Source organism: Polypterus senegalus, chromosome 12 (genome assembly GCF_016835505.1).
Source record: "Polypterus senegalus isolate Bchr_013 chromosome 12, ASM1683550v1, whole genome shotgun sequence".
NCBI classification, from domain to species: domain Eukaryota; kingdom Metazoa; phylum Chordata; class Cladistia; order Polypteriformes; family Polypteridae; genus Polypterus; species Polypterus senegalus.
Genome location: NC_053165.1, coordinates 58,455,579 through 58,483,556, shown reverse-complemented (window position 1 = coordinate 58,483,556; position 27,978 = coordinate 58,455,579). Strand labels below are relative to the sequence as shown.

General features: G+C 41.0%; 1 protein-coding gene across 2 annotated transcripts in view; it reads right to left on the bottom strand.

Moving 5' to 3' along the window:
• Positions 1-27,978, bottom strand: part of si:dkey-215k6.1 (transmembrane protein 132C) — a 447,906-nt gene that overhangs the window by 80,068 nt on the left and 339,860 nt on the right. For both annotated transcript variants that reach the window (XM_039771576.1, XM_039771574.1), the window contains exon 4: positions 26,640-26,826. In XM_039771576.1, the coding sequence (XP_039627510.1) occupies positions 26,640-26,826 (187 nt within the window). The remainder of the gene's footprint in view (positions 1-26,639; positions 26,827-27,978) is intronic.

Below are 27,978 nucleotides of genomic sequence, written 5' to 3'. Positions count from 1 at the left end.
AGTAATGGATACTGGATTAAATGTCTGTTTTCATGTCAATCTCAGCATCACACAAATAAAATGAATCATCCAAAGACAGCGTGTAAAAAATTATTTGTGTAGGAGGGCAAATGCTGAAAATGCCTTGTGCAATTCTGTCTTGTGTCAGATAGTAACGCAGTTAACTGCGATCTCAATTTGTCAAAGCAAGACTTCTCTAGCACACACACACACATAATTAAACACCCTACTCGGGTTGTCTTTGTTTTAGAGTGACCTTTAATAAGAGTAGCTGTTGACGTGCCTTTCTCTCTGTTCATGTAGCTTAAGGTCCTCGGTCCGGAAGCCCTGCTTCTTTTTAGTTCAATTACTCATCAGCTCTCCGGCCATCAGCATGCCATTACTTACTTTCGTGGTCTGCTGCACATGTCGGGAGGGCATGACACAAGGGTGAGACGCTGTTTAGGAAAAGTTCATCAGGGTACAAACCACAAATAAACAGGTATGCCTGCTGCCACTGTGTAGCTTATATTTACAAATAAGCAAGCTCTTTATATTGACACTCTAACAAATCAAAGACAAAAGCAGACACAAAAAACAACTAGGACAGGATGTGTGGCATTAAAAAGATGTAATACGCCACAGAGCAGGTTAAACAAAAACAAGGACAACACCTGTCAGTCATTTGTTCATGAGAGATGTGACAAAAGTGGCTTTTAATGAATATACACAGTGGGTGCAAAACTTCAGAGATTCCAGGTGATGGTGTGCGCCTAGGCTTGTGGGTCACAGTAGGTTTATTTTTAAGAATGTGTAGGAGGGCTTTTAAATTAATGAAACACCTTTTGTAAGGAGCAGAAGATCAGAAGAGATGGAAATCTGAAGACAGCTGTCACATGTCACAACACGACGTTCTCGCCACAAGTGTCTATTAACATGAATTCGGTTTTCAGATCAAGAAGGATTTCCACCAAATGAGACGTTTTTTCAACTCCGGCTCCTCTTTGGGTTTCTTTTTAACATACTTGTTTATTGTTTTCAACTCGCACAGAAACAGAAACAGGAATGTCACTGGCAGCTGGACTCCCTGAATAAGATTGTGCATTTAGAAAGAAATGACAAAGTGTAATCTTAATGGATCATTTCAACAAAGATGCTTGTCTTCTTTGTAAAAGACACGTTTAACTTGTGCACCAGACTGAGAGTAAGTAAGCTATCTGTCTAATTTAAAAACAAAACAAAATAAAACAAGAAGTTCACTCAAAGGCAGCAAGTGGCCTTGAATATGAAACTAGAAGAAGGAAAATCAGCAGCCATAAGGGGACCTGAGGACCAAAGCTGTCCACCTGAGCATATGGCCTCAGACAACATGGAGATTGCATTAACTGCAGACTGGCAAAATATTTGCAAAGACAGAGCTACTTTGTTAAGTGACGAAAGACTCTGTAAACATATCAAGAGTACCCAAGAGGCATCAAGCAGTGGCCACAGACATGTCCTCTCGTTATACCCTACAGGCGCAGCAGCACAGGCAGGGCCATGTTCTGTGTGGCGGGTACAGAAACACCAGGCCACACCACTTGAAACAACATATTCTAACATCAGAAATGGTGGAGAGAAAACAGAATACCACTGGCCAGTCCATTTACATGATGAACAGTGGTGGCCACATTGACTCTTCAGCACATGTGCAAGGCCAAGGTGCTCTAGAGCTACAGGCAGATCACGAACACCAGCCACACTCTGCTTTGGACATGTCAGTGTGTAGAGAGGAATAAATACCAACTTTAAAATGAAATGCAGCTCCTGTACCGGTCACTGCTTCAAAAAAAAAAAAAAAAAAACTAAGGGCATACAGCCAGATTCACCATCAGCATCATCATCATCACCATCATCCTCCTTCGATATTTATCAGGGTTTTGTGTAGCTGGAGACCATCCGCTCACTAGAGCTGGAGCAGTACTACACTGTGGACTTTGGTATTCATAGCAGCCTTTGGACTCCCTGCTCTGCTGCACCATTGGTACACTTGCACTGGGTGAGTTTGGGTCCTTCTTAGAGTCTCCAGCATGTTTATAGTAACATATATGTTCAAAGGCAGTTCCTCCTCCCATGGACAACCGAGCTAGATGTAATGTGCTCATTTTATTGTAGAGCATACAGACACAGCAGAATACGACTGTCGCACAGAGCTGCCGGTCATCCAGACCTGCACACCTTTCAGATGAAGGAGAAAACCCGAATAGCCAGAGAAGGTCCACATGAAGACCAGGCTACACACCAGGATTGTGAAACAGCAAGGCCACCCCCAGTGAATTTCAAACACAAAATTGCTAAAACAATTATTTTAGGCCTATCAACATTGGAAACAACTTTTATAGTGTTCACAACACAAAGCCCCCAAGCATAGTTATAACTTTGCCTTAACACAATTGAAATGCCTTTGATGGAGACCCTAAACTGTACACTCTCTGCAGACTGTCCAGTGGAGACAGTTGTGAGCAACAAATGTGCTCTGATAACCACGGCCAAGACTGAAAAAGCTGGATTTGGAGCGACTCCATTGAAAAGTAATCTGGATAAGGATATGGAAACATGCAAATGTTGTGTTGTTGCATTCTCTTTATTAAGAAGCAATACTTAAAGAACGTTAATAATCACACCTCACTGGCTGCACTGTCTTGCTGCACAGATACTGCATACTGTTGGCCGTATAGTCAGACAGTTTAAAAAGGAAGGTCAAAAGACGAGGAACAATAAAGAGTCAGTACGATAATGTTGAAGTGAGGACAGCGTGCCATATTCAATATACAGACCAGAAAACAGTCTCAGTTCATAGTCGTGTTACTGTTACAGCGACAGGCCACCAACGACAGAGGATATTAAAGAGGACCACACTGACGACAGCCTGGCATGAAGTCAAAGGTGAGAGGCCAGCAGTGCCAAGCTCCAGCCGAAAGCTTCTTAAATAAGCGGCCGTGTTCCTCATGTGAAGCAGCGCGTGCTCTGCTGTACAAAAGCAGATCAAAGATAGTCTAATCTTCTCTCTGAGATTACTAAAGAACATATGTTAATTTGTGCTCAGCGGAGGCTTCTCAGAAGAAATCCAATTTTGATGCTATTACAGAGTTTGTATTTTAGATTCCCAGTAATTCAATAATGTTAAACGTTTCATAGCACAGGATCCCCAAATGTATTACACTTTCTCATGTGTGTATTCATAGGCTCCTTCTGCTGTCTAGGGGGACTGCACTCAGAAATGGCTAAGTAATGCCACCACCACAATGGCGAACTTTCCGCTGAGGAGGCATGCTTCATGTTCAGCTGACATTCCCTCCTTCTCCTTCTTGATCATTTGCAACAGTAATATTCTTGATAGGAGACATGCCTTCTAGCTGAAACACTTAGCAAAAGGTGGTACAGTATTTCAACATAAAAATCTGAATTATCACAAGTACCACATTTCTAAAAAGAAAGAAAAAGACAATGGTGGGGGGGGGGTTCTTGTGCAGAAAGGCTGAAAATCTGTAGAGTGCTTGTTAAAATACAATACTGGGCGCTTTTTAAAGAAAAACACCTAATCGAGCTGGAGTGTGCTTGTGTGATATGCAAATCTACACACCAAAGCGGAACACACCAGGCTAGTTTCACACCAGAATGTACTGGGTGCTCCCAAACCACAGAGTACTGGGTATCCCTGCTAGAGTCTTATAGCAGTTTGTTTTTTCATTTGATTCCTTATTTTGCTCTGTGGCAGCTGCACTCTAAAAACAGAAAAGCACACGACGCACAGTACACTTCTTATTATGTGCATTTGTGTGACTGAATTGATTTTGGGATGAATGGGCACTTTTTCAACATTTTCTAACTGAAAACTACTAACACTATGCATGTGCCAAGTTTTAGTGGCGGCTGAATGATCACAGCTCATAACAAGCAGGACCAGGAGCCGCTCCAATAAGTCTGACCCCTGGGCTCCACAAGCTGTTGTCAGGAATGCTCAGTTGCGGTTGGGTCCATCTCTGCCTGCTCAGACGTCAGAAGCTTTTTACACCCTGCTCAGATGGAATTCAGAAACACAACGCTCTCAGTGCACAAATGTGCTTGTGTGTGTCCGTATGTGTCTGTGTGTGCGCGTGTGTTCTGGTTGTATGGACGTGCACAGTACTTGGTGACAAGCTGTCATGGTGATAAACACACACACAAAATTAGCACCAGAGAAGGACCTGCCGCAGGCTGTGCAGTGATGTCTGTAGAGGTCCTCAGTGCTGCACCAACGAAGCCTAGTAACACAGTGACACACATCTGTTTTTTGTTTAGTAATGCTAGTATTTTTACTACAGTAGTGTATGTATTGTATTAAGGTACTTGTTACCTGACTATGTAACGCGGGTACCTTTTAATGTGTCACCCCCAACACTGCATGGGACAGTCGTAGCCCAGGATGCTACACATTTTCTAGCTAACTTAGTCTGGGCTGGGTATCTATCTGCCCACCGGTTGTCTCCACCGCTGTAACTGAACAAGTGAAAGTCCATTTGTTGTTGAAGTTTACACAGCTTAACAAGTGACTTCCTGGTGGAGGAGCGAGGCATCAGTGGCTCATCTTCAGAGTCTGCTGACAGTTCACGTATTTGCATATTCTTTCGGGGTGGTCCTTGTGGTGTGTGTGGATCATTATGAAGACCACTGGCAAGAATCAACTTAGGAAACAATCACGTAAGCTGACCCCAGTAACCTGTTACTGCTATCAGTGGACTTGAACTGAATTGGTGCTGCTTCATTAACAATGTTTAAAGTGTGGTCAGATTACTGTCACACATTTACGTGTTATGTTAAAGATACACACTCTAATCTTTCAGTAATTCCTGGCCCTAGAAATGGCCCTCCATTTTTGTTTGAATGATACCAAACCACATGAAAGTTGGCATGACAAGCTTAATGATAACATTAGTTATTGGCACAAACCCTAAGAATGCTTAATAAAGCGCATTACCACTTTGATTTCACATTCACAGGGATGGCTTCTGGATCTTCTTGGGGTTTTCCAACTATTTAATGATCTTTTTGGATTCATGATGCTCAGAGTAATGTGAGAAGACATGTGAACAGCACATGTGACAAGCTGGGTGATGTACAGCACACCTCACCACAGCCTGCGGACACCGCTCATCTGAAGGCAGCTTCAGCTGTGACATCCAACCGCGCCCCATTGCATATGCTGCAGGGAATGACTGCAGAGGCTTCTGGGTGTCAGGATAAGCAGCCCCAGACTGCACTTCGTATACACACAAACATTCAGCTGCGTTGTGGCTTGTAAAGTGAAAAACTGTATTCAACGTCTTAAATAAGCCACAGAGCATGTGACCCTATGTTTAAGTACCTTACGGTACCAGTGCTGTTGATCATGGGAGAGCTGCTCGCTGGTCTCTACTGGATTTTGTTTCTGCACACTTCTTAAATAGAAACTGTCTTTTAATTAACAGCTCATTGAATTGGCTTCTACAGTTTCAGTTGGTTCAGCACACACACACACACATCTTACATAAGCTTATGGAGAGCTACAGTCCATCTTTCTTGAATTGTTACTATTTTTAAATAGATCAATGGCCATTTAATTTAATAAATACAGACACTCAGCCGTTAGTTTTCACACTTAGTGGCCTAACTTAGTGCTGTTTGTGACCAACATTCAGCATCACTAAAAGCATAAAAAGGATGCGTTTGTGTAGAACAATGGGCAGCGTTCTTTTTTAGACAGCATACGTTGCAACTGGTAAGAACTTCCACATACATGACATGATCTCTTAACAAAACTAAACTATTTTCTAATTAAATGAATGCTGAAATTCTTGTGCACCCAGTATGCCTGATCACAGTCTCCTTCTGGAGGTCTCTGTGCCAAAAGCATTGCCTGTGTCTTAGGAACAAAAGAAATGTTTTTCTCTCAAGGAATGCAAACTGAGGATGTTTAAAGTGCCCCGGACCTGACAAATCGAAAGTCTTTAGTTGCCCGGAGGACGTTTTGTTGCTTTCCAGGAGGAGCCATTAAGACAGCAGGCTGGGCGCTGGTGGAGTACCTGACAACTGTGTAGCCAAGACAGTGAGCCACCCTGCCATACATAACCTGTCTGCCAGCTTCTAGGATTTCTAGGATTCTCCGTGATTCATCTGTTTCTAGTTGTTTCTGTGGTGTAGATTGAGAGGTAAACTTCCTCTTTCTAGTGCCAATGCCCTGGCTTGTGGAGAGGCTGATTAATGAGGCCACATTATTGCACTTCCAGTTGTACAGTGAAATGGCTTTGATAAATACACTTTATAGAGAGGTTATGGCACATAAATTGAAGAAGAGGGCGGCTGTTAACACAATGCTTGCATAATCAGAGCAGACAATGTTTTGTATCCGATGCCCAACTAATGAAATCATTTAGATGGCTTTTCACAGACGTGTGTGTTTACTACGCCTCATACGAGCTGATTGAGGAATTTCCTTTAAAGACGGCAGGGATTAAATGTTTTAAAAAGCTTACTGATATTAAAAACATCACAGATTAAGGTACATAATAACTAAATCTCAGATCCAGCATCAATAGCTGGTCAAGCTGCAACAATCCTGTGTTCAGATGAATGTGTTTAAATGGTGATGTTAAAGAAGTAGAGACTAGCGAGAATGGCAGGCAGCATAAGCCGGAGAAGGAGATGTCCATCACGTTACTCAAAATCACTTCACAAGAGTGTGTTTTGAGCTCATGCAACAGAACCTTCTGGTAAGCGGGTCAAAGTCCATCAGAGATCTTTGCAGAAACTCAAATTTTAAAAAGTCACCAATCATCCATTCATTCTCTATATTGTCATTCACATTATGCATCGCCCCAAAGCGTCTCTTTCAGTGGTCAGTCTCAGACTCTACATACGTACGTGACCTGGGGACCTTTTTATTTACTTATTTAGTTGTTTTATTTTTTCTTAGACAGGCTCAGAGAGTAAGATATGTGAAAATTAAAGATGGCTCTTTGTTTTTATAGTGAAACTTTGAAGGCTGTCGTCACAATTGTTTTTGCTCTCTGAATGATTTCATCAGCATTGTTAGGTAGTCAGGGGTTGTAACATTTACAGGTTTGAAATGTAAAAGCGTTTCAGATAAACTTCTGGGTCAGACAGGAAGCCAATGTAGTTGTGGTACTCAAGGTGAGACGTCTTCCCCACATTTGGCTAGGATTCAACAGACCAAAAAGAAAATAAGCTTTACTAATTTTGCAACAGTGATGCTTTCCACTATTTGATTAGTACGTTAGCAGGCATGAGAAGGTAGAGCCGCCATTTACTGGGTCATTGTTGTCCCACGTATAGTGAAATTCTTACTTGGATGTGCTAATCAACATGCAACGCATCATCATTCTCTGACACCATGACTAACAAGTAGAACTAACTGACTTCCTTACCTCCATATTATCAGAAAGGAGCACAATGTAATGAAAATCAACACATTAAACTCCACAATTATGATAGTTTGAGTCATGAAGGGCTGACACGCAGCCTACCTTTATGCTAGAGCTCACTTTAACGGTACAGGACAATCACGTGCTGTACAGCCCACCTCCTTAGTCACTCTGCGCCACTGGAGCTGCACAATAGTCAAGTGACATTGACTACAGCAAATAGAACCATTGGGAGCAATAACATTTATCCTTGAGTCACCGAAGAGCGCATTGATGATAATGGCAAGTCTTTAATGTCACTATAAACTGGAGAAATAACTAGAGACTTGAGTCTCAATTACTGTACCTTAGCTACTTGTGAAACACAGTTCATCCTGACACAGGAAAACAAAGGCCAGGGTGACACATGCGAGAGGCAACAAGCTACACAAGAGCCGTGTGGCCATCAAGAGGCAGTAAAGACGAGACTGAACTCACTGAAACTAAAGCAAAGTCATGTCACATAAGCACATTCCAAAATAAATAGACATGCAGACAAACAAATGCTAAAAATCAGACACTACGGGCGACCCCAGGAGTGAACCAGTACACAGCTAACACCCGATCTTTGTACCAAAAGACTCAAACAAAAATCTGTATATATAAAGTATGGCATCAATGTGGCTGGCTTTTAATTTTGAAGTATTAACTATACAGTTTGCAAACCCAAGAGGATGAAGTACTGTATGTTACACTGAACAGACTGATCTTCCCCAAAATGCTGCCTTACAGAGTTCTTAATCGTCGTGAGATCTTTTAGTTTCTTGTACTTGGATTATTCCAGCTTGTTGAGATGCTGTTGCTCTTCTTTCTCTATAATTTTATTTCCATGCAAATTAAATGTTAACTTTGAGTTCTATCTTGTGTCTCGGGCTTGATGAGCAGATCAGAGAAACATGCCTGACTTGTCTAAGTTCCTGTATGAACAGATGCTAGAGTGACATGGATATCATCCATCTACGTCATAATAATAACCAATACAACCGAGACAATAAGCAACCTGCTAGCACACGCGGATTTGCTCTCAGTGGAGCCTCACTCCACGATGGCCCCTCCACTGCACGATCCTCTGCTCCACAGCTCTGCTGACATTTTGTTGTTGGTATGCTGTGTTCATTCTTTTTTTGTTTGGACAGCAGCGACCTCCCGAGAACATCCTTGTTTGGTGCATTTCTTTGGTGACACAAATGTTATAAAATTGCAAATGGTGCTGGGGGCCACCAAACAGATCTGACACAGGGCCACATTCTCACAAAGCAAATACTTTTTTGGGCTGGCAGGAATTTATTTCAGCCATTGTCATTCTTACATCTAACTATTCAATCAGCTACTTCTCTGTTTTTACAATCAGAAGAACATGTTAGTGTGGTATTTACACGTAAAAGAAATTCAGAAATATTTGCTTTAGCTTTGAATTCTTAACTTTCCTCTAGTACTCTTTTTATTTGACATTTTCTGTGGTATTCACTCCCCTGCTTTTATCCAAATACTGACAATTGGTGACGGTCAAGTAGAGACCCTGGTACAAATGACCCTGAATGTAGCTACTTCAGTGACACTTGCTTTTATGGGCTAATTAGTAAGAACCGACTTCAGCAGGACCTCAACTTTTAAAAAGAGCAGAATATTAAAAAGCAAGAAAAGTGGCAATAATCTCAACTCAGTAAAACACACACCAATGCTTACTACACTCCAGTCAAAATTCAGCTAACCCATTTGACCCAAAAAAGGCAAAGACTGGGAAACAGCTTACTTAACTCTTTGAGGGCTGAATATTTTTTCCAAAAAACAATGGTTTCACTCAGAAATCAACATAAAACGTCTGTTGCTGCATACTGTGGTTGCCAGTTTGCCAAGTGTGTGCGGCAGGCTTGCTGCCAGGCTGTCTTTGCATGGCTGGGACAGCAGCAGCGGTCACAGTCGCAGTGCATTACAATCTGGTTTCTACCTCTTATCATTGTTAAGTGGCCGTCTTCCCTGACGAACACTGTGAGTACCACGATTAGCTGGGGACCGATCAGCTGAAGCTGGAACCTTGCATTCGTTTTCGATCACTTGTAGCAAAAACTGAGTCCGACAAGTCGTAGTCCAGTTCAGAGATAACTGGCAAAACGTTGTCCACGGAGTATTTTGCTTTACGCATTCGCTTTGATCTCTCACCAGATGTCAATGCCATTTTGCCGTTGTGTGCACCTTGCTACTCGCGAGAGCGAAGGGAATCTCACTCAAACCAATGAATCTAACTTTCCTTCTACCAACGAGTGTCTAAATAAAACGTAAAGGTTGGTTTTCTCACAGTTTACAGTTGATTACCATCGTCAACTCCTCCTTTTGACAAAAGTCGACAGCAGCCCTGAAAGAGTTAATGAAGGCAGGGGTCCAGTTCAGTAGAAGTAGAAGTAGAAGTAGAAGATTGTTGGGATGAACTGTGGCAGCCACTGAGAAGCACAGGCTTATAAACAGGCTGTATTAGAACTCTACTATTGTAATGCAGATTGCTGAAAATAAATTGTATTCAAGGAAAGAAAACACAAGAGGTTGTACCCAATCATGTAACTTTTATTGATTACCTAGGAAGTAGTGTACAAACTTCATGTTGAGAGTTGTCTGCCAAAATAATTCAGCTAGTAAATATCTCTTTCAGACTGTCTGAAGACGATACCTAGAATCATCATTTTAACGGCAACTCTTCATAATGCCATTGTTGCAGAAAGCTCTAAACTGAAGCAGTAAAGAAACCGAACAACTAATTTACAAATCCAGACATCATTATTATGAACATGGAGAAAGCTAATAAGCTTTTAGCGCAACAAATTCACAAGCAAGATGTGCATACGCAATCTCGGTAATTACTAACACGAATGGAGATAAAATCATCGAACACAAAAATATAATGTACACTTTTAGAGACTACTATAAATCCCTATATACTACTGAGTTTAAAGAAGACAATATACAATCTAATGCATTTCTGGATAAATTACAGATACCACAAATTGACGCTTTTAGTGTGGAGGAACTCGATAAACCTCTGTCATTATCAGAATTACTGGATGCTATAAAGTCACTCCAAGGTGGAAAAGCAGCAGGCCCTGACGGCTACCCTGCAGAGTTTTACAAGAAATTCTCCGCTCAGCTAGCTCCCTCCTATTAGCAACATTTACAGAAGCCAGAGATAACCAATCTCTTCCACAAACCTTTCGCCAAGCACTAATCACTGTCTTTCCAAAACAAAATAAGGACTTATTACAATGTGCATCATACAGACCAATTTCACTTCTGAATAACGACGTTAAAATACTCTCTAAAATCATAGCTAGAAGGATGGAGAAAGTGCTCCCCTCAGTAATATCACAAGACCAAACTGGATTTATTAGGGGCCGACACTTATCTTCAAATCTTCGACGCCTGTTTAATGTAATATACTCACCAACTAAATCAAACACCCCAGAAATATTATTATCATTGGATGCAGAAAAAGCATTGACATGATTGAATGGAAATACCTTTTACTATTTTGGAGAAGTTTGGGTTTGGCCCAACATTTGTGCATGGATTAAATTACTGTATACTAACCCAGAAGCTTCAGTTTGCATCAATAACATTTGCTCAGACTACTTTAAACTAGAGCGTGGCACAAGACAAGGATGCCCTTTGTCACCACTGCTGTTTGCAATTGCCATTGAACCACTGGCAATACATTGTCGAAATACTGATCAGATAAAGGGGATTAGCAGAGAAGGACTGGAACAGAAAATCTCATTATATGCAGATGACATGGTACTGTATATATCGGACCCAGAAAATTCTGTGCCTGCAGTCTTAGCAGCACTCACAGAATTTCAAAAGCTCTCTGGTCTCAGAATTAATCTGAATAAAAGTGTACTCTTTCCGGTGAATTCGCAAGCATATAATATTAGATTAGACACCCTTCCTTTTATCATTGCAGAACAGTTTAAATACCTCGGGGTAAACATCACAAGTAAACATAAAGCTCTTTATCAACAAAATTTCGTGTCTGCATGGAAAAAATTAAACAAGACTTGCATAGATGGTCAACCCTTCATCTCACACTAGCTGGAAGAATTAACACTGTTAAGATGAATATTCTTCCTAAGCTCCTTTTTTTATTTCAAAACATACCAATATACATTAATAAATCGTTCTTTAAGCAATTAGATTCAACAATAACCTCATTTATTTGGAATTCTAAACATCCACGCATCAAAGAGCGACCCTACAAAGACAAAAGGCAGAAGGGCATGGCTCTACCTAACTTCCAGTTTTATTACTGGCGCAAATATACAGTCGATAAGAACCTGGACACAAATAGAAGAACATACACAGGCATGGACCGCAATAGAAGTAAAATCCTGCAGTACTTCTTTGTATTCCTTGCTCTGTGCTCCAATAAACACACGTTATCGGCAATACACTAATAACCCAATTGTGCTCCACTCACTTAGAATCTGGAACCAATGTAGAAAGCATTTTAAGACGGAGAAGCTTCTTTCTGTGGCACCCTGCAAAAGAACCACCTCTTTCAACCCTCACAAACATATGCAGTTTTAATATCTGGAAAAAATTTGGAATTAACTTGCTTAGAGATCTTTATATAGACAACGTCTTTGCATCCTATGAACAATTACATTCCAAATTTAACATTCCAGCTACAAATTTCTTTCACTATCTTCAAATCAGGAACTTTGTTAAACAGAACCTTCCAGATTTTCCTCATCTTGCACCCTCATCCACGCTGGAAAAATTATTGCTCAATTTCAAGGAGTTAGACTCCATCTCTACAATATATAAAATCCTTTTACAATCCCTTCCTTTCAAAGATCCAAGAGGACACTGGGAAAATGACCTCTCAATTAATATATCAGAAAAGAGTGGAAAGTAGCAATGCAGAGAATTCACTCAAGCTCCATATGCAAAGCATACAATTATACAACTCAAAATTATATATCGAGCACATCTGTCTCGACTAAAACTCTCAAAATGTTTCCAGGGCATGATCCAACCTGCGACCGTTGCAACCAAGCCCCAGCCTCACTAGGTCACATGTTCTGGGCCTGCACCAAATTAACATTATTCTGGACAAAAATTTTTAATTACCTCTCAGACAGTCTTGGACTCACAATCCCTCCTAACCCATTAACAGCTGTGTTTGGGGTTCTTCCAGAGGGTCTTAAAGTGGAGAAAGACAAACAAATTGTGATTGCATTCACTACACTGTTGGCACGCAGACTTATTCTGATAAACTGGAAGAACCCAAACTCTCCTCTTTAAGTCAGTGGGAAACTGATGTGTTATATTATTTAAAATTGGAAAAAATCAAATACTCAGTTAGAGGATCTGTGCAGACTTTTTTCAAAACATGGCAGGATCTAATCAGTAATATTTTGAAATGAGTTTATAAAGCACAGAGAATTTGTTGATTTAGGTATTTTTAAAGCCTTAAATTTTACACCATTTGGCTTGCTCTCTCTCTCAAGGGTGGGGATCGATCTGTTCTTAGCATAATTCTTTTTTTTTTGTAAAACTTGATTACTATGTATTGATTATAATAAAATTAATAATAAAAAAAAAAAAAAAAAGAAGTAGAGACTAGGAGAACCTGAAAAAAAATATGGTAGTGAACTTACTGTAATTCGTACATGAGCTTTTTCAGCATAGTATATTGAAATGTCATCTGGAAGGGAAGGTCATCTTAACTAAATGGTTAAATCTAGAATACAGTAGTTTGCTTAGATTTTACCGTTATATAGTGTTCACTGGAGACTGCAGAATGGCTCAACCAATACAAAACTGTGTGAAAAATGAAATATACAGCAGCGCGTAATCAAGGCCAAAGACGTACAGAGCATCGTAAAGAGTCACTCAGAATGAGCGAGAATGGCAGGCAGCATAAGCCGGAGAAGGAGATGTCCATCACGTTACTCAAAATCACTTCACAAGAGTGTGTTTTGAGCTCATGCAACAGAACCTTCAGTAAGCGGGTCAAAGTCCATCAGAGATCTTTGCAGAAACTCAAATTTTAAAAAGTCACCAATCATCCATTCATTCTCTATATTGTCATTCACATTATGCATCGCCCCAAAGCGTCTCTTTCAGTGGTCAGTCTCAGACTCTACATACATATGTGACCTGGAGACCTTTTTATTTACTTATTTAGTTGTTTTATTTTTTCTTAGACAGGCTCAGAGAGTAAGATATGTGAAAATTAAAGATGGCTCTTTGTTTTTATAGTGAAACTTTGAAGGCTGTCGTCACAATTGTTTTTGCTCTCTGAATGATTTCATCAGCATTGCTAGGTAGTCAGGGGTTGTAACATTTACAGGTTTGAAATGTAAAAGCGTTTCAGATAAACTTCTGGGTCAGACAGGAAGCCAATGTAGTTGAGGTACTCAAGGTGAGACGTCTTCCCCACATTTGGCTGGGATTCAACAGACCAAAAAGAAAATAAGCTTTACTAATTTTGCAACAGTGATGCTTTCCACTATTTGATTAGTACGTTAACAGGCATGAGAAGGTAGAGCCGCCATTTACTGGGTCACTGTTGTCCCACGTATAGTGAAATTCTTACTTGGATATGCTAATCAACATGCAACGCATCATCATTCTCTGACACCATGACTAACATGTAGAACTAACTGACTTCCTTACCTCCATATTAGCAGGAAGGAGCACAATGTAATGAAAATCAACACATTAAACTCCACAATTATGATAGTTTGAGTCATGAAAGGCTGTCACGCAGCCTACCTTTATGCTAGAGCTCACTTTAACGGTACAGGACAATCACGTGCTGTACAGCCCACCTCCTTAGTCACTCTGCGCCACTGGAGCTGCACAATAGTCAAGTGACATTGACTACAGCAAATAGAACCATTGGGAGCAATAACATTTATCCTTAAGTCACCGAAGAGCGCATTGATGATAATGGCAAGTCTTTAATGTCACTATAAACTGGAGAAATAACTAGAGACTTGAGTCTCAATTACTGTACCTTAGCTACTTGTGAAACACAGTTCATCCTGACACAGGAAAACAAAGGCCAGGGTGACACATGCGAGAGGCAACAAGCTACACAAGAGCCGTGTGGCCATCAAGAGGCAGTAAAGACGAGACTGAACTCACTGAAACTAAAGCAAAGTCATGTCACATAAGCACATTCCAAAATAAATAGACATGCAGACAAACAAATGCTAAAAATCAGACACTACGGGCGACCCCAGGAGTGAACCAGTACACAGCTAACACCCGATCTTTGTACCAAAAGACTCAAACAAAAATCTGTATATATAAAGTATGGCATCAATGTGGCTGGCTTTTAATTTTGAAGTATTAACTATACAGTTTGCAAACCCAAGAGGATGAAGTACTGTATGTTACACTGAACAGACTGATCTTCCCCAAAATGCTGCCTTACAGAGTTCTTAATCGTCGTGAGATCTTTTAGTTTCTTGTACTTGGATTATTCCAGCTTGTTTAGATGTTGTTGCTCTTCTTTCTCTATAATTTTATTTCCATGCAAATTAAATGTTAACTTTGAGTTCTATCTTGTGTCTCGGGCTTGATGAGCAGATCAGAGAAACATGCCTGACTTGTCTAAGTTCCTGTATGAACAGATGCTAGAGTGACACGGATATCATCCATCTACGTCATAATAATAACCAATACAACCGAGACAATAAGCAACCTGCTAGCACACGCGGATTTGCTCTCAGTGGAGCCTCACTCCACGATGGCCCCTCCACTGCACGATCCTCTGCTCCACAGCTCTGCTGACATTTTGTTGTTGGTATGCTGTGTTCATTCTTTTTTTGTTTGGACAGCAGCGACCTCCCGAGAACACCGAGAACATCCTTGTTTGGTGCATTTCTTTGGTGACATAAATGTTATAAAATTGCAAATGGTACTGGGGGCCACCAAACAGATCTGACACAGGGCCACATTCCCACAAAGCAAATACTTTTTTGGGCTGGCAGGATTTTATTTCAGCCATTGTCATTCTTACATCTAACTATTCAATCAGCTACTTCTCTGTTTCTACAATCAGAAGAACATGTTAGTGTGGTATTTACACGTAAAAGAAATTCAGAAATATTTGCTTTAGCTTTGAATTCTTAACTTTCCTCTAGTACTCTTTTTATTTGACATTTTCTGTGGTATTCACTCCCCTGCTTTTATCCAAATACTGACAATTGGTGACGGTCAAGTAGAGACCCTGGTACAAATGCCCCTGAATGTAGCTACTTCAGTGACACTTGCTTTTATGGGCTAATTAGTAAGAACCGACTTCAGCAGGACCTCAACTTTTAAAAAGAGCAGAATATTAAAAAGCAAGAAAAGTGGCAATAATCTCAACTCAGTAAAACACACACCAATGCTTACTACACTCCAGTCAAAATTCAGCTAACCCATTTGACCCAAAAAAGGCAAAGACTGGGAAACAGCTTACTTAACTCTTTGAGGGCTGAATATTTTTTCCAAAAAACAATGGTTTCACTCAGAAATCAACATAAAACGTCTGTTGCTGCATACTGTGGTTGCCAGTTTGCCAAGAATGTGCGGCAGGCTTGCTGCCAGGCTGTCTTTGCATGGCTGGGACAGCAGCAGCGGTCACAGTCGCAGTGCATTACAATCTGGTTTCTACCTCTTATCATTGTTAAGTGGCCGTCTTCCCTGACGAACACTGTGAGTACCACGATTAGCTGGGGACCGATCAGCTGAAGCTGGAACCTTGCATTCGTTTTCGATCACTTGTAGCAAAAACTGAGTCCGACAAGTCGTAGTCCAGTTCAGAGATAACTGGCAAAACGTTGTCCACGGAGTATTTTGCTTTACGCATTCGCTTTGATCACTCACCAGATGTCAATGCCATTTTTGCCGTTGTGTGCACCTTGCTACTCGCGAGAGCGAAGGGAATCTCACTCAAACCAATGAATCTAACTTTCCTTCTACCAACGAGTGTCTAAATAAAACGTAAAGGTTGGTTTTCTCACAGTTTACAGTTGATTACCATCGTCAACTCCTCCTTTTGACAAAAGTCGACAGCAGCCCTGAAAGAGTTAATGAAGGCAGGGGTCCAGTTCAGTAGAAGTAGAAGTAGAAGATTGTTGGGATGAACTGTGGCAGCCACTGAGAAGCACAGGCTTATAAACAGGCTGTATTAGAACTCTACTATTGTAATGCAGATTGCTGAAAATAAATTGTATTCAAGGAAAGAAAACACAAGAGGTTGTACCCAATCATGTAACTTTTATTGATTACCTAGGAAGTAGTGTACAAACTTCATGTTGAGAGTTGTCTGCCAAAATAATTCAGCTAGTAAATATCTCTTTCAGACTGTCTGAAGACGATACCTAGAATCATCATTTTAACGGCAAGTCTTCATAATGCCATTGTTGCAGAAAGCTCTAAACTGAAGCAGTCGCTACCTGTCATAATAGACCACTAACCAAGCACTGAGGTGGAGGTGTTAAAATGACTGTGTTACTGGCATTGTATTGAAAAATCAATGGATACAATTACTGAATTTGTGAAACTGGTACCTCTGCCAGCTGTGACTGCTGCACGATGTGTTTGTATTTTGGCAAAGAACCTCCAAAGCCGAGTGTTGGATGATGTCAGGTGATAGACACCATCGACATGGGCATTAAGCAAACTCCTGTCAATCATGAAGAATCCACTGCATCCACTGAACAGTGTCATCTCCAGACAGAGGAGTAGCTTCAGTGACAGACTTTTGTCACTGTCCTGTTCCACTGACAGACTAAAGAGATCGTTCCTCCCCCACACTATGTGACTCTTCAATTCCACCCGGGGGAGTAAATGCTAACATTACTCAGTTATTGTCTGCTTTTTTTATTTTTATTTTTTTTTCATTTTTATTACTATTTAATTTAATATTGTTTCTTTGTATCAGTATACTGCTGCTGGATTATGTGAATTTCCCCTTGGGATTAATAAAGTATCTATCTATCTATCTGGAGGGTTTATGTCCCGTGTTTTGTTGGAGCAGCAGTCATGTACTTTAACAGCCCATTGGCTGAAGGCGTTCCAGGAACAACAGAAACCCAGTGATATCAGACTGAAAAAAATGTTTTGGAGGATGGCTTGGGGCCACAGAAAACTTGCATGTAGATCATGCTTGATAATCCTGAAATGCCATCCTACGATTACTTATAACTTCCATGACTTAGGTGGGGCATTTACTCCTTGTGAACTTCATTATTTGTCATACATATTTATAATTTTTTTTACGAGAATAGGAAGAGATCTGCCTTCATGTTGACATTAAGGAGTCTTCCTTTTTCGATCCATGTCATAAAAGCCAAATTAAATTCACTGTGATTAAATGTGAAAACTTCCAAGGGGGGTATACTTTTTATGGCCATTATATGTTTATAAAGACCCCAACAGAATAATCTTTGCTACAGAATTTAGCTGGGGTTGTTACAGTATCCACATGCATGAATACTGGGTACCCACTCCCAAGGAAATGTTGAAGTTTAGAGCAGTTTTACTTGTGTAAACTTAGATTAAAATGTGTGATTCCCAGGGCCATAGTGCCCAACAGGACCCTGGGCTAATATGATTTAAAGTCTCCCATGTATTAAGGTCATGTGGATAGCAGACTCTAAACAGTGCCCCGTATTCACTGTTATTAAGAGGTACTGCGCCTCTGACTGACCGTGGGCTGGCTGGACACTTGGCACTGTGCTTGTGGGCCCCCCAGTGTGGGACAGTTGATTCCTCTCTTGTGCCCCCTCACTGCTAGCACAGATCCTTGCTGCCTACGGTCATGCAGAGTGGGTTCAGGAATTGGATGAATGAGTCAAGTACATTGGATTGTAATTTACACCTGAGCAAAAGCCTTTAGGAACTATTATCTGCATTAAAAATGTATTAAAATTAGTGAAGTGCTCCACCAAGTACATGATTACCAACATCATATGTAGTAAGTGAACAGTACTTATGATGAGAACTGATTAAATATTTATATTTATCAAAGAAATGAGCACTCAACATCATTAAACACACAGACACAAACTCCTTTTATGGAATTCAGTTCTATGTCAATGGCAGGTAACTACCATGCCATGTTTATATAATAAATACTGTACGTTAACTGTGAGCTACCTCTTCAGCGTCTGCTCGATCGCGAGACACAGACCAGGGGTGTATTAAAAGAAGTTTGGCCCAAATCTGTCCTCAGCATGTCTGCACTTTCCTAATGGATTTATAAAGCTGCTTATAAAGCTTAGTTCTTGGATGAAGCTCTCAATTTACCACTCAGTCCATTCTTCTTTTCTCTGCTGGGCCATGAACTGTGGGTAGTGACCTACAAATGAGATCTTCTGAAGCAGTGCTTCTCAACCTCTGCGTTGCGACCCACTTTTGGATTTTGAGTTGGTATTGTATATAAGGGTAGTGGGTCACCAAAGGAAAAATGTGGCTTTCCATACCACAAGGATTGAGAAACTGCTCCAGAGGACCACGGTGTACACAATTAATATGGTGGGACACTGCCAACCTTTTAGGGCCTAGAGGTAAAACTAAAGAGGAATCAGTGTCAGCATCTAGTGAGCATGCTTTCTGGGCATTGTCCACCTGATGGGACGTGCAGGAAAGCCCAGAGTCAGCTACACTGACATGACTTCACAAATGCATTGGTACACCCTGGGAATTCTTCAAGAAGAGCTTAAAACTGTTAACAGAGGTGCACTCTAGTGCGGCCTGCTCTACCTGTTACCACCATGCCCCTAGAACAAGTGGACAATAAATAAATAAAAAATGCAGAGACACATCCCATACAAATCAGACATGGTCTTTTCTCTGCATATAGTATGGTACATATGGTACTTGAGCCTGAGCTCAGTAAATTCTCCAATATAGAGAAACGGCGACAAAAGCTTGTCATGCCTGCTCACACGGGTTCCTTACACTGCATCAGTTCAGTCATCTTTGAGCATTCTTTTAAATTGTAAGGTTATTATTGCAGGACGTTTTGCTGGCATCTTATTTTTTGTCATTCATTGTAAATAAAACAGCCTGGGTCCTTCAGACATGCAAAGAGCTGTTGAGAAAAGCGTAGGAGGTGTACTGTGCATGCTTAGTGAGCGGCACAAAGACCTTTGTGTGTCTTAAATTAGGGGCATCATCCAAGTGGAATTGGATTTCGTGTATCTGACTTGTGATTATCACATTAATTATGTAGCAAGAGAGGAGAAGACTAAATTGATTTCCTGTCAAGTAAAAAAGAGCACTGTGGAGTGGACTTCAGCAAGGACAACTCTGGGTGGGCAGGCAGCATTATCTATGCAGCAAACAGAACATTTGTGAGTGTCTTGATAATTGGGAGTACTGGTATCTTGTATTTTGTAGACTTGAGACACACTAAGGATACCCATGGGCTTCTGTTAATCTGTAGCAAGTTACAAGTAGTAGAGCAGCGTTTTAGTATTAATACTGCACATATAAATGACTAGGACTACACCTGGAAAGCAAGAAAAAAAAATCTACAATTGAAGACTTCAACATGAAGCTGCAGACATCTTGATTCATATCTCCTGTGTCCAGGATTATAAATAATAACCAGGATTCTGAAATTAACAGAAGAATCCAAGTGTGATCAACTCCACGGCACAAGTTCAGTATTAACAGCTAAATGGACATCTGCTGCCCTTCCTAGGGCTTCTTTGGTGACCGATCCTGTGCTGCACGGACTGCACGTGGCATAAACAGCCACACCACAGCTGAGAATTCCACTATTACAATTTGTAAACATTAAAATTATTTCCAACATCACAGGACATATTCACTGCCATTAGACTAATTTAGAGTGGGAAATATGGGATAAAAGGGGCAATAGAGAGAATATGCAGACTGGAAACAGAATGGGTAATGGGTCTTGAAATGTAGCAGTCGTCTCTGGAACTGTGAGGAGGCCATGCTAAGTACCCCTGTTGTTATCCATTCATTCATTCATTCTCTAACCCATTTAAACTGGTTTTAGCGTGACAGACGCAAGAGTGTTAGGTTCAGTTTAGAAACCCACCTAAGATGAAACACCAGATTGTGGCAAGAACCACTCATGGAAGCACTCACTGTAGTGTCACCATTTGTCCTAGCCTGCAGGCGGTTTATGTCCCATGCAAATCTGTCAGTTTAAAGAAGATGCGCCATCTCTTGTTCTCGGCAATCGCATGACATACTACCTACTATATAACAATTTAAAATGAAGATAACGTAAACTTACTTTGACAAGTTTAGGATGTTCCTGGGAGAAACGACCACCGCTGCTACTACTACCACAACTGCTGCTGCCAGAGGCACATCTTCAAAGAAGGGCACAAACACACAGGTGTGCTCCTCTGACCAGGGGACAGGCAAGTGCCTGGTTTTGCTCTTGAGATACAGGCCACATATGCAGGGTGGTTTTTATTTTCAATTTACAACTAGAAAAATGGCTAAATCCAAACTCACACAAAATGGACAAAATAAAATATTAAAGGATTACAGGGCCTGTGCAGCTGAAGTTACGATCAAATCATATTTTTGCATGTTAACACACAAAATAAAAAAATAAAGCAGGGAATTTGTTACAAATAGGTTTCTAAGCTTAGCAGCAGCCCAACAATCGATTGCTCATACTACAAGCACTGCTGTGGTTTAACTCAAACTGATATATCTCAATATAAACATTTAGGCCGTCGCCTCGCTAGCAGTGTACACTCCAATCTAAGGTGGCATGTTTATGTTTTAAAGAGCACGTGGATGTGAGCCTTTTAATTACATTACATTCCATCTTCCAGGTGCCCACTCAACAGACACCACAGGCATTTTAATTTCCTTCTCTGTCAATTCATATTAGGCAGCCTGCACTTCTGTGTTTCTAGTAAAATCACAGTCCACTCCTTTACCAGGGTCTAGCATGCAGTAACCAAGCAGGACCCCACAGCCCCTGGGTCGCTGCATAGAAAGTCAGGTATCCAGGACTATGTTTGTGTTTCATACAATTCAGAACTCTTAGTTCTTCTGGTAAGACATTGGCAAGAAACATGCAGTACAGCCTTACCAAAGCAACTGGATCGACAAATTACGACAAACCTTCCTGAAATGAGAAGAGCCATCTCCTATATTGCTGTTTTACAGGACATTTGAAAAGTATGATCATCAACCTGTAAGTACATCTATGCATTCTGTGTCACAACAGCCAGGCGTGAAGTCCACTGTTTGTTCCTAACAAGACAAAGAAATCTCTACAATTAAACATTCAGTCGCCTCCATTAATGCTAGTTAAACTGACAACAGTGCTTCTGGTTTAGACAGTAAGTAAAGCAGTATGCTTGGGAGAAATAAACAGGAAACACGAAAATAAAATGGTGACAGCACTTCTCTCTACAGTAATTAGCCCACCAGACCAGGTAGGTCACAAACACTGCTTGCAATTATGTGCACTGAATATGGAGATGTTGTGTGGCCCTTGCAGAGGAACTGTTCCCATGGGGGCTGCACTCACTGCTAGTCCCCCCCCCCCCCATTTGAACTTTAAACACTGTAAGGCCTCTTTTTGTGTGACAGACTGAGAACATAAAGTAGTGAAGGGAGACTAGGAATCCCATCCATCCCCACTGTTTCAAATGGGTGACAAATATCTCGGCCAAAGTCGTTGAATCCAACCCATTATTCACATTTGTTTGCCCCAATGTTTAGTAAAGCAGCGTCTATGAAAAATGTCAGTTTTAAAAATGTTATATAGCAATTCCAAACTGAATGTCGACTTCCCCTTTAGACCTTTGTTTTATAGTAAATGGCCCTGCTGTCAAATCTCTCTGGCGTTCTGCATGTTATTGTGGCCTCGATAGCCTGTTGTGTTCTTATAGTCCCTCCTGTTGAATTACGTGTATTAAGTCTACAAAGGTCACCAGAATGTAGTGTGTGTGTATTTCTGCACATGGCCGTGTTACATCACTTCTTATACACTCACTCATTACCACCAGTAGAATGCTCCTTTAGACAGCCAATCATCTTACTACCATACATTTCAGTACGTTTAACATGCACAACTGGTCACATGGTTTAGCTCTTATTCAACCAAACACTAGGATGGCCAACAAAAATGGTCTAAGTGATTTTCTACTGAGGAATGATTGTTGGTCCTGGAGATTTTTATACACAACAGTCTCTATCAAGTGTACAGAACAGTGCAATAAGCAAACATCTGTGAATGAGGATGGACACAGCTTGTTGTTAGTGAGAGAGGTCAGAGGAGAATGAACACTCATTTAACCTAACAGAGAGGCCAGAAATACTCGTATAAACACAACAGTGGTGTGCACATGAGCATGTTCTGCACACACAGTACTTTGGAGAGGCAGCAGCAGCAGAATACACAGGTTCTTCTGTCAGCTACAAACAGCAAGATGAGGTCACAGTGGGCACATATTTACAAAAACTGGGTCAATGAGAACTGGGAGAAGGTCACCTGGTCTGATGAACTTCTTGCAACATACACGTGGTAGAGTGAGAACTTGGGGAGTACATCAAGAATTCTTGGGGGTGTTTTCTTGGCACACATTAGGCCTCTTAGCACCAAGTAATTATCTTGTAGTCCCCCAGCCTTGTTGCTGACCATGTGTCTCCTTCTGTGGTTACACTTTGCTCTTTTTCAAATGGATACTCCAGCAGGTTAATGCCCACATCACAGAGTTTTTGCACAAACTAGACTCTGATTACTTTATGCCAGTCAACTGCAGAGCCCCCAGATCTCAGTCCAATGGAGCATGTCAAGGATGAAATGATACATGAGGTTCGCAGCCCAAGTATGTGGCCAAAAATCTGCAGGATCAAATTCCTTAAGTTATGTTTTCAGTACTCCATTACTCAAAGAATTCTGGGTGTTCTAAGTACAAAGGGGGGTCTTATACAGTGGACCCCGAGTGTTTTAAAGGTAAAGGTGCTTTGTTACCTAATTAACACGGCTCATACATACATACATACAGTATCTTCTAAACAGAAGAGGCTGTTCATACACAGTTTGCATCTTTCTAATTTTTATTCTGAAACACACACTCTCATTCTAGGTATGAAATAATAAGAAGAGCATCACATCAGACCCAACTCTTCAGAAACGAAAATACACTGAACGATGTCATACAGCTCTGGCCTCACCAGGTTGCTAGACAAAGATGTCTGCTGATCTGTCAGATGGCATCGGATTTCCAGTCGCTCCACATAATCATGTCAGCCATATCAGATGGGGCTGCTCTTTCTACTGACAAGTTTACTGTTAGTGTGTCGACTAATTCTGCTCAAACGGAAGAATTCTAATGCACTTTCCATACCTCAATGGGAACAAATATTATATATTAACTTACAATTATTACAAAAATGAACATTTTCATTCCATGGAACTGAGCAGAAGGTCTTCAGAATCTGGTAAGAATTCCTTAATACTGTTCTGGAATAAGTGTCTTTGGCTCCTGCCAATGTCTCGGTTCAGCTCCTGTTGTTGTAATCCATATGTTGGCTCACTAAAGGGGGCCGGGTGGGGTTTTTAATGCTGTTGAAGATTAATGAATCTTAACACTTTCTATGATTTACCGTTTGATTATATTTTGGATTGGAATTCCTGTCCTTTTTTCATAGCAGTGTGTGTTCACGACTGTGATGATATACTGTAACTCTTCTGTTGTAATACATACTTTTAGAAATAATTTGTAAAAAAAAAACAAATGCAGATTTTCATCTCTGCTAGGAAACAGTGGTGTATCCCAAAAAAGCACAATTCAGATTAAAATTGCCATCACATGTTGCACCAAAGCTTTAATTACATGGCATCTGTTGCCAGAGACTGGGCTGTACTGACTTAGGTTTACAAAATGTTCACTTGGCTGCTCACTACGTGGTATTTACACAGGGCATCAAAATGCATGTCTACTGGTATTACACCAGGGGAACCAAAGACGCCGGCAGGAATGGCAGTGGGAACTGCAAGTAATTACACTATTTTACTGAGAAGGCTTAATAAGCATTTGTAATCTTCTGGTCTTTAAAGTGTAAATTAGTTCTGATTTGTATTTTTACCATTCAAAGCTAGTTAATTATACAATGTTTGAGCTTTCAAATTAGGCTCTTGTAGAAAATCATTATAAGCAGTATGCTCTGATGCCAGGTATAATTATAAAATTACATAAACAGATGCATTCCTAAAGACATAATGTCCCACGTACTGTATATCATCAGCAAGTGTAAAATGTGGCAAGTGTGGTATACCCTGTAACTTTAAAGAAAACTTGAATAACTCTGAAATAAACAGACTGCAAGGCCAATCACACCGTGCCAAGGGCCAAAGGGTCTGAATACTTCCTGTATGGATTGCACCCTTTTCTGTCTTTAAGTACCCATGTTTCTGAACCCTACAGAGGGGTACAAGGATGTAGAAAATGACTACCCGAGGTCACTCCAAAGAGCCTCGAAATGGCACAAGATTGTATTTCATTACGCTCCACTGTATGCCTATGGTTCCTGCTCAGATAAACGACTGTTCCATACTCAGGCTGGCCTTTTATTTCTTCTACAGAGGACAACCTAAACTAAACTAACGCCTGCTATAGGCATGTGCCAGCTGTCAGGACAGGCCCAAGAAAGTACTCTGTAAATTTCACCGTGAGCAGGAACACTCAATAAAACTGAATAAAAAAAAATCAAGTGACGGTGAGATACGTAGAAGGCAGATTCACCAGCGTCTGTGTGTCAGCTTTTATCCCTCCAGATGAGAGAATGTCCAGTTCAATTGCCTCAAAACACCACTCTTATCTCCAGTTACTCCCAGTTTCAAATAAAAACTAACAGCGTCACATCCCTCGGGGGGCGGTAGTATGTATCGTGATCGTGACTGAGAGAATAAAAGTGAAAAAAAAAAACTTTTACAAGTCCTATAAATGTACACCGTCTGTTACAGACACAAACCAAGTGTATGTGTATACTGTATAATAACAATAAGAGCTGCTCACTACTAAAAACAATAAATACAGGAGGCAGTCGGGATTGAACTGGGGACTCTTGATTATAAGTCGGCAAATCTTACCGCTACGCCATGGAAGCTATTGTCTTTTCCTTGAACCTTTTGTGAAAGTGTTTATTTGATCTTTGGACATCAGGCTTCACACATTCTATAATTTATGCCTACATTTTGTCATTTACTACTAAAATATGAAAAAAGTTTCTGTTTTAACAATGTGTTTACACAGATTATTATAGAAACGGAACCCACATGAAATGCATGTGTTCCAAATAACAATCTATTATTTCCACTCTAAAACTCCAGGACTTTACTCCCAGATAATCAATCAAGGCATGAGCTTGGAGAACTTTGTGCACGTTCTACGGAGGTAGGGGGATGGGATACCAGGCTGCTTGCTGTATGACATCATTGGTGCAAGTATTTGGTCAAGGCTGACGAAAGGTGAACCCGCAGTCACTGACCACATGTGCGGCTACTCTCGGGCCTTCAGAACATAAAGAACTCTCAGCATTCCTTTAGATTAACAGTGTTCTGGGCAGGCGCAGCTTTGCTGCTACCACACTCCTTCTGGTTCTTTAATTTTGCAAAACTAATTAATACGCTTTGACCTCTTTGGAATGTCAGCTTAGTGAGGACCTAGCCAAGCTTCATGTTTAACTCAAGGTCTCTTGTACAGCGAAAGGCAAAGCCTGCTCAGTCCTACAGTGCGCTGTAACTGTGAAGTAGTAAATTTCAACATTCAAAGTACACTAAGGAGATGACATGCAGAATACCAGCTTTTTGTATTTGGTAAATGCAACACATAGAGTGAAATGCATAAATGGGCAAGCAAGTGAGACACTGCCACAGTGTCCTCCAAACAGAGGCTTTACTATGAAGTAGACACAAAAACAACATAGCATGCTGTACATTTAGATTTTAAACTTAAAGGCTACTCAAATATTTCAAATAAATCTTAGATGGCTTCTACCATGGCACTCTGCATGCCCCACAAGCTAGAGAGAAGAGTTCACTGTCATTAGCTCCATTTTTTAATATTCATCAAAATTACTAAAAGGCCACTGCATAGGAAATCATTTGATCAGGAATCTGCAGTTCTTGTCATTCTGCACAGTACTAAGATCATGGTCGGCATTTCTTACCTCTGCAAGTGGCACGATACCAGTAAGGCTTTTCTGACTGGCATGGATCCAGGAGATCTTCTCAGCGGGGGCCGTATTTATTCCTTGGTACTCCACTTGCCACGTGACTGGATGAGAGGATAACCCGTTGCTGAAGTTATCCACTTCAAACTCGATCTGCATGACTTCAAGAAATGGACCCTCCACCCTGGAAATAGAAAAGTGACAGACCGTCAGTGTGGGTATAAGTGGGTAAGGTGCACATGAATCCATGGTCTGAATCTGCTTACTCCACGACGGTTTTAGCCTTTCTAGCTGCATGTACAGCATAACAAGAAATGCAGCCACTGACATTGAAGTATGTGCAGTTTTTGTTTTCAGCTAAGTGAACCCATCTTCACTATGCCAAAGCATTTTTAACATTATGTCATATTGATTGTATTATTGATTTCTAGAAAAGGAATCCTATAAAGGCTGTGGTGGGCAGGCGCCCTGCCCAGGGTTTGTTTCCTGCCTTGCGCCCTGTGTTGGCTGGGATTGGCTCCAGCAGACCCCCGTGGCCCCGTAGTTAGGATATAGCGGGTTGGACGATGGATGAATGGATGGATGAATCTTATAAAAGTGTTTGTTTTCAAGAAAACCAGCGGAATTGTGGTTGAGTGACCGACAGCAAGCCATTTTCTGTTTTGGCGTACACCTGGCCCCTAGCAGCCCACTTGTGGAGTTCGACTGATCGGGTTTCCCTGACCTCTGTGGCCCTCAACACCTTCAGTGATTGACCCTATCAGTCAGTACAAGTGAGTAGGCATGTATTTGCAATTTGACAGCCATGGGTTGTCTTAATTGGTTATGTGGTAAAGGTCAACAGCTTGAAAGATGCATGGTCCAAAACATCTTTGCACAAACAACAGTAGTGAAGCCTCCACCACTTCACGGATGCGCTTTTTCAAATAAAGCATACCGCACTAATCAAGCAAAATGCTGCAACAAAGTGCCAAATGGCTGGAGTGGTTTATTCAGTTCAGACGTTAAGCAGTCCCCTCACTTGTTTGTTTGCTTGCTTGCTTACTCTAAATTGCTCTCCTGTCCGTGGGGATCAATTAGTTTGAGAGTACAAATCTGTAAATCAGCCCCTGCTTGTCACATAATCTGCAAGGCACTAAGATTTATTTAGTAGTTAATTCTCCATCACAAGCACTAGCTACAGTACAGCTTTGGCTCTGTGTGCAAGTCAACAATAAACACGTTTCAGGTCACGAGGTTACAATCAGAGCGTTAGACATGCTGGGAACTCCTGACTGAGCACTGGGCACTTTGATGATTTTAGCTGCAGACCATAAGAAAGTAAACAATAATCCCC